The sequence below is a fragment of the Chenopodium quinoa genome, unplaced genomic scaffold, assembly GCF_001683475.1.
Source record: "Chenopodium quinoa cultivar QQ74 unplaced genomic scaffold, ASM168347v1, whole genome shotgun sequence".
Classification (NCBI taxonomy): domain Eukaryota; kingdom Viridiplantae; phylum Streptophyta; class Magnoliopsida; order Caryophyllales; family Amaranthaceae; genus Chenopodium; species Chenopodium quinoa.
This window is the reverse complement of record NW_018743108.1, coordinates 337,753-346,074: the sequence shown is the minus strand read 5'-3', so window position 1 is coordinate 346,074 and position 8,322 is coordinate 337,753. Positions and strand designations below refer to the sequence as shown.

The following is an 8,322-nucleotide window of genomic DNA, read 5'->3' as shown; positions in this document are numbered from 1 at the left end:
CAACGATAACTTAGAATTTATTAGTAACCTATTACTAATATTTTGTTTTTGAAATATAATACAAATAATCCAAGTTATGTGTCAATTTGATCTTCTTACTCATGCCTTTGAGTATAATATCTATATCAAACTTACTATAGTAGATCAAACAGGGTAGTACGTAACACCAACTACAACTCAATACATGTACTTATCAAGTTTTGTACATCCAATATGTATGCTACATTGATACTAATATATATTGTATTTGTTACTAAATTATCATTAAACTTACTAACATCAACTATAACTCAATACCATGTTCTAATTAGATTTCTCTGTCAACAAATGCTTTGCACGATTCTAGAAGTTTGTCAAAACCAGATTATTATTGAATTCAATTAAATAACAAAAACAATTAAATTAAAATTCGAAAGGATTATATATTTAACAATCTAATGACAATTATAATTGCATTTGAAATTAGACGTTAACACAACTTTAATTTGGTGTGAAATAAAATTTTAAGACATGAATTGTTGAATGTTTTTCTTAAAAAAGGAACTTGCTGTATTGAATATCAGTTTAATACGAGTATAAAGTGTGTTAGTTTAATAGGACGGAGTATGGAGTTCATATTATTCTCGAAAAAAAAAAAATTGTCAAAAAATTTTACACCGTTAATGGCTTCCATATTTTCTTCTCCAACTATAATTTTAATGCTTGGATTAGTCTTTTGTTTTTTACGTGCAAAGAAGTTGTTATAAAAAGTAATTTATTGAAGGTTGAGCTCACAATTAATAGAAGTTTGGCACCAATATTAATATCCCGCTTAACCTTACTTTGTGGCTCCATAAAGCAAAAAAATTCCCCCTCATTTTTCCCTCTTTTATTTTCAGCTTTGGGTGTGTGGCAGTTTTACTGGTGGTGTATGTTTACCCCACCCCACGTACACCCAGTGTATGTATATGTGTATCATTTCTCTCAACCGATTCAACCCGATCTTTACTAAAAAACATCTCATAAAAAATTTAAATCGTATGTGGCAGTTTTTTACTGGTGGTGTATGTTTACCCCTCATACACCCAGTGTATGTGTATCATTTCTCTCAACCGATTCAACCCGGCCTTTACTAAAAAAAAACATCTCATAAAAAATTTAAACCGGGCATAGGATAAATACTACTAGTTCCTCTTAAAATAAAATAAAATAAAATAAAATAAAAATTCAAATCGTATGCCGCGACATTAAAATTTTCAGGTTTTTGGTTTTTCAAAATTTTGAGAAGTACTTTTGTGTTTCATTTGTTTTCCCGCTTTTCAATTTTATTTACGTTCCACTCTCTCTCTCTCTCTCTCTCTCTCTCTCTCTCTCTCTCTCTCTCTCTCTCTCTCTCTCTCTCTTCCATTTTAAGCGTGCGCAGACTTCTCCATTGAAGCTTGCTCAGAGCTTTCTCTCCTCCATTGAAACAACTTCTCAGGTAACATTAATTTCCTAAAATTAAATTCTCATTATAGACTTTGGTTTAGTTCCACATTTTACTTGTTATGCTCAATTTAGGGTTCTTCCGACCATTGAATTATTGGTTATAATTACTGAAAATTTGAAAGATAATTTCGAGCGTTTTTATTTGCTATGATTTTTTTATGTGCAATTGAGGTTGTTGCTCTAAAGCTATGATTTTTCTATGTGCAACAATATGAGATTTTTGGGCCTAATTTTGGTGATTGACTCAAATTTGGTTGCTCATATATTGCAGGCTACTGTTTATAACACTGTAAATTGTAATGGTTAAACGAAACACTAAAAAAAGAGCTTCTCTCCCAAGTCCTGGGGCCGCCACCACTCCTGCCGTGGGTACGGGACGGGGCCGGTCTTACCGTTATCGGCCAGGCACAGTTGCTCTCAGGGAAATTCGCAAAATTCAGAAATCTGTTAACCTATTGATTCCTGCTGCGCCTTTTATCCGAACGGTATGCAGTACTTTCATCAACCAATTTGAACAATATTTGATTTTTTGCTCATGTTTTGGTAGAAATAAACTCAATTAGCCATTTTGTGCAATGTCTAACCCACTATTAACATGAGACCAAGTTTTGTTTAGGTAGGAATATGTAGTGTTTATAAAAGTATTAGAGAAAGTATATGAATCCAAATTTGGAAATATAAAAAATTTCCAATAATTCCGTTTAAGATGATTGATGTGAAGCCTAGTAAACCTTGGTTTGCTTCATTTGCTAAGAGTTGGGATTGAAGTAGTGTTTGTTGTCGGTACCTTGGTATACTTTAAGTGGAGGTGTATCTGAGTTGATGATATGTTCTCTCTTATATGGTGGCAATCTAATTTGATATATTAAAAACTTCAATGTAAATGGGTTTGTTTGGCATCAGTTTTGGTTTTCAGTTTCCTGATTTTTTGAAAACCAAAAACCAAAAACAGGAAACAAGAAAAAGGTGTTTCTACTTTTCTGTTGTCAGTTTTAAAAATTACCATAATTTTAATAAGTTTATATAATTTTTTATTAATTATGGGACTCATATCATATACTTTTAGAAAATAAAAAACCAAAAATAAAAAAACTACAACAATGCCAAACGAAATTGTTGTTTTTGTATATAGAAGCTGAACTTTCCTCAAAAAAGAGGTGGATTGTTGACTGTGAGTTCATTTAAGAGCTTAGTGAGGTAATAAGCCAAGCATTTTAGTGTTATCTTATTGACCTAATCCCTCGCACTTGATGGGACATTTTCGAAAATGTCATTGTATACTAATACTGCCTCCAACTTAAAGACATTTTCACCTTCTTTTGGCTTGTCCCATTGTATCAATCTTATCTGGTTAAACAATGCATATAACATATATCCCAATATAACTTTTTCAATCCACAACTAGTAACATATGTATTCTAATTTAGGATGTCAGAGAAAGTCAGTGAAATTAACATGGATGGTAACAATATACTTTGTATAATTAGAGGGAGTATTGTTGTAAGGAAGAGTAAAACATTAATGATAAAACCACATCCTAAAGAAGTATACATGAAAACTACTATCAAAGGAACTTAATGATAAAAGGACCCTTGCTTGCTTTTGTGACTTGCAGGAGTTAGGGATATCACCAAGTTGCATGTAAAAGCTACTGTATTGTCTAATACAAGGGTATGCTGTCCAATCTAAAACACATTATCTTTCAGTCAAAGTTTCTATTGGTGCTCATAAAAAGCTCTCAAGATTTATATTAATTTGAGGTGATTCATGAGTTGGCCGAAGTCTTAAGACACGTCTGGTTGCAAAGGGAATTAACTTTCCATGGTAATTTACAATTCATGGGAAATTATTTCCTTCCTCCAATTCCTAGGAAATTGCTTAGTGTGTTTGGTTGGCATTAGGGAAATTACAATTCCTAGGAAATTTGATTGACCTAGGGGGAGGTGGGTAAATGAATCCCACATGTGGAAAATTGAAATTCCTAGGAATTTCTATTTCCTCCATTTTGCATTTTTTTTGTTTAACCAAATAACAACCATTTATGTATTTCCTAGGAATTTTGAGTGCTTACATAAAATTGTTGCAACCAAACAAGGCCTTAAACTAATAAATTGCCTATGTAAGATCATTCTACTATCCTAGTATGAATAAGTTAATTTAGTTTCTCTATCAACCTTTTTTATGCTGCATAAGCCAATATTTCTCTATTTTGATTAAGCCTGAGTAAATCAGATGCTAAATTTTGCGAGTAGGAATAGTACCTACTACTATCTGATGTGAACTGAGTATATATCGACAATAGGGTGTTCTACATCAGTTTGAGCAACTGTCAAATCAGTTCTCAAATCCACAAGTTTTTCTAAGTTGAACCCTAGATCTTGTTGAATCTAAAGCTCTTAAATTTATTCCCAGTCTGGTACTTACAAAAAATGTATTCTATACTCCAATCCACTCTAATTCTTGATTGATTCATTTTTCTACTGTGGATGCTACATACTAGCATGAGTTTTACGTATTTGATTTATTAGTATACTTCTTGAAAGATCACTTTGATTCACTTCTTTATGTTACTTGGAAATTGTATAATTTGCTGGTCCATATCCTATTCTTTATTAAGGGAAGTGTATTTTCCTCTTTGGTACTTGTAAGATGGACTAATGTGTGCCCATTACCAAGTTCTTTTCAATATTTGGCTCATGTTTTAAGTAACAGAATATCAACTCGTGATAGAATTTTATTGGTGTGAAGCCGTGAATTTAATTCTCACTGACTTGGGGAAGTAGAATTAAATGAAACAATGAATGTAAGAAGTGAATGGAGCACTTAATAATTGGTAGAGCTAGCATATGGAAAAGCTAAGTTCAATGAAGTGGAAAGAAGTGAGCGTGAGCCTTCATTTGTCTTTTTGATTCTAACCAAACCATAATAATGCATCATAAACCAATCTAAATCGTAACACACCCAAATGATAACTGTCCTGTACGTTACAATGAAACTTTCGTTTTTCCGCCAAATAAAATTAAGGAAAATATAGCCAGTTGAGTTCAAAATAGAGAAAGATGGCCTGGCATTGTTAGAATTTCATTTTAATATCTTAATCTCATTTTAATTAACATGTTTATATTTCATATTTACTTATTTTTTTTATTGCGAAATGTAATGCACTAGGTTAGATTAGCTATATGTCATTATGCCCCCATCTAGGTTGGGTTGGAGAATTTCAGGTTAGGCTCTTTTTTCATGTCTATGTAATTTGGGTTTGATCAGAACAATGCCTTTTAAGTTTTAATGAGACTGCACTAATCTATTATTGTTATAGTACAATTTTTATGGTTGGTTTGGTGCTTTTAGAACTTTTTTGTTATGGTAAAGTACTTGCTACCTTTTATCTCTTACATCTCTTGCAACTTTGGTATACACCATCACACTGACAGTTATTTTTATAGGTGAGAGAGATTACTCACCAGTTCTCTCCTAAAATTGGTCGTTGGCAAGCTGAAGCTCTGATGGCCATTCAAGAGGTTAGACCTTATTTTATAATCTTTTAATTTCTGAGTCCAGATTTTAGTCTGTATTATATTTCTGCCAAAAGTGATCTGTGTCAATCATAACTTGGTTTATGCTTGTTTGGGCATTGTCTTAGGATATTTAAACAGGATTTGAAACAATCTCTTCTTATTGACCCCTACGCACTCATTACTGTATAATTTGATGGCCTTATTTTTTTTTTTTAACCTTTTTTATTAATATTTTTTAATGTGTTTGCACAGCTAAATTGGGAATCAAATTGAGAAATAGATAACTATTTACCATGAAAACAATTGACAGAAAGGGGGGAAAACTAACTTTTTGCACAGGATTAGGTCCTTCAGAATGTTGAATTTATCGGATAATGCACTCTTTTGAGTTTAGAATCTTTTGACATCATGTGTTTTAAGCTTTAAGTACTTTATTTACTTCATGCTCTCTTCCTAATATGTGGTTGTTTGACTTCTTTTCTTTATTTAGACTCGAAAGGACATTCGGTCTTTGTTGTTTACGATTATTAAGGTGGCCAACTGTACACCCCCCCCCCCCAAACCCACCCCACCGGCACACCCCATCTTATTTTTTTTTCCTGAAAACTTCTGGCTTTGACTAGTGAGACTTTGTATAAGTCCAGATTCTTGATTTCAATAATTATATTTCTTTATGTTCAGATGCTTTTGTTAAAATCCTTTATGCATGTGCTTAATAGATAGTTTACTGTGTGTAGGCTGCAGAGGCTTTCATTGTTCGTTTGTTTGAAGATGGGATGCTTTGTGCCATTCATGCCAAACGAGTAACACTCAGTAAGTGTTTGGAGTTATTTGGGTGCTGCTTCTATTATGGATTAAGTTAACACAACTGGGTATCAATTTCATGACCAAAAATCTGGCCAATAGGTTTTTATTTTTTGGTTAGAAAATTGTCCTCTGCAATTAATGCTGAATCTTGTGTCCATGTTTGTTTGATGCATCTACTATATCTTGTCTAGTAGCTGCTGCAATTGTGCTCAATTAATTCCTAGCTAATTCATCATTTGTCTAAGAAATCACTTTATAATTACACTTCGTATTATTTCTCTGGATAAGTCTTATCCTGATTCTTAAGGGGTGTTTCACCTCATAATTGACTTGATTTGCTTTATCAGAACTTTCTATAAATCATGTTGATGAGTGTCATGATTTATCCTGCTTGAATACTACTAAGCTTCTATTTCCAGGGATATAATATATTTGTTGACTTGCACGCCTCTGCAAACTTAGCATCAGATATTCAGAATAGATAAGTTTTTATGCATTCTTCATCCTTGTTCCCTTTAGCTTTGGCTTAAGGCATTGGTTTTTGTCTGCTAACCACCAATCCACCATAAAATACTCTGTAAGAAAAAAAAATTAATAATAAAAGATAACAACCATGTAATAGATAGTAATCGGGTTGGTTTGAAATAAATTAATTGCTAGTGGTAGAATATTAAAATCATTGGATGTAGCCCTAATTAAAATACAAAAGAGAGGGGTTTAGACTATTTGGCAATTGCCCACAAGTGCAGGCATTCTTCCTATTCTTGATGATCTGATGAAGATGAGCCATAAGCGTTCCTGTTCATATATATGTTAAAGTTGTGGACAGTTTTTTTTTTTTTTTTTCATTTGGGGTCACGTAATCATCAAATTATAATATTAAGCCTTATGTAATGATTGGTTAAGTCACAAAAGGCAAGGCCTCAATTTTTGCAGAATTCTTTTTAAACTAGTTGAAAAATGGTATATTTTGACTGGTTGCCTTCCTGCTGGATTTCTCTTCTGATTTACAATTTTGATGCAGTGAAAAAGGATTTTGAATTGGCGCGAAGGATTGGAGGGAGAGAAAGGGGCTGGTGACTGATATTTATAGGCCAAACACTTGTATTAGTTGTTGGTTTCACCTGTATATACTGCAGTAGACTGTAGTCCAATGTAATCAGAATCACCAGATGAAAACTGAGCAACTCATGATGTAGCATCCTGACTTAGTGGCAAATGCAGTTTGTGTTGTGTGGCTAAGAACAATTGTTTGATTTTACTGGTTATTGGAAACCAGCATCCTGAGAACAACTACTTTCAAATCTTTTCTGTGTCAAAGCATACTGACAGTCCGGTCAAGAGGAACTTACAGTCTTACAGAGAAGAGCGGGTTTCCATTTGCTCGAAGATTGCACTGATGTGTCACTATTGCGCCTTTGTTTGCCATTATAGCATCTTACAGACAACCTTTTGTTGTCAACTAATGCTGAAATGTGAAGCACATAATGTTTGACTGGAGGGAAATCTGTGATTTTAAGTAGATAGCCAGACCTGTTAGCATTTCAAATTCGTTTTGCCTTAGAACTCATTTGCTTTTGAACTGCCTCTGTTTTATATTACGTGCAACATTTACTAAAAATAGATGCTACACTTTATTTGCAACAAATGTTTTCTTTTCTTTTATAGGTCGTTATTTCTCCCTATTTCTCTCCACATCACATGCTTTTTTATATTTCTTTCTCCATTTACCACTCACATACAAATTTGTCTAGAAGTCTGATGTTTTTGTTGCACATAAAATGTAACGGAGGTAATATTTTATTTATTTAAATTATTTATTTATGTAATAGTATTACAAAATATTAACGTTAGTAGTGAGTAGTGACTTGTCCTCTTTGAACGATCCCTACTATCTATCATTTTAGGATGGTCCTAACGTTAGGGGGGTGCTAATAATGACCCCTAACACATTTTTATCGGCCGGGTCGATTAATATTCGTTAATAATGCCATGTCTTGTTTTCGTTAGGCGTTATTAAAAAGCTAATCCTCCGCCACTCTAAACACTCACCTCCATCCTTTTCACCATCTTCATGTTATCTACCAGCTGCTACACACCCTGAACAATCTTTCACCGCCATTATTGGTCGGGTTGAGTATCTAAACTTTGGAGTGCTTAAATTCATGTTTCCATTCAATACATTTCATAAACTAATCCATTTCCTAATTGATGAATCCTACACCCTAGTGTAGGGTCATCTAACTACACCCCCGTACAAAACAACGTCGTTTGATCTAACTCCCCCCCCCAACACTAACCTCTAACCTTTATTTGCAGTAACTTATTTAATTAATCCCCCTACCACACATATTATATAATAAAATAAAATAAAAACAATCATTTTCTCTCTCCTCACTCATCTCTCTAATTTTTCTCTCTCTACACCCATTTCTTTGCCATTTTCTCTCTTATCAAAAGTTTTAACTGTAAAATTTTACAAGATTATCGTAAAAATTGTTCAACTACTATGAAATTCAACAACATAAGG

At 33.2% G+C, this 8,322-nt stretch overlaps 1 protein-coding gene across 1 annotated transcript; it reads left to right on the top strand.

The window, feature by feature from the left end:
- The first annotated feature begins 1,415 nt into the window (after positions 1-1,415).
- LOC110731945 (histone H3-like centromeric protein HTR12) lies at positions 1,416-7,578 on the top strand. The gene is made up of 5 exons (XM_021911859.1): positions 1,416-1,459; positions 1,739-1,952; positions 4,914-4,988; positions 5,723-5,798; positions 6,817-7,578. The coding sequence occupies exons 2-5, from the start codon at positions 1,767-1,769 to the stop codon at positions 6,870-6,872; spliced, it is 393 nt and encodes a 130-aa protein (XP_021767551.1). The 5' UTR covers positions 1,416-1,459; positions 1,739-1,766; the 3' UTR covers positions 6,873-7,578.
- The last annotated feature ends 744 nt before the right edge of the window (positions 7,579-8,322 follow it).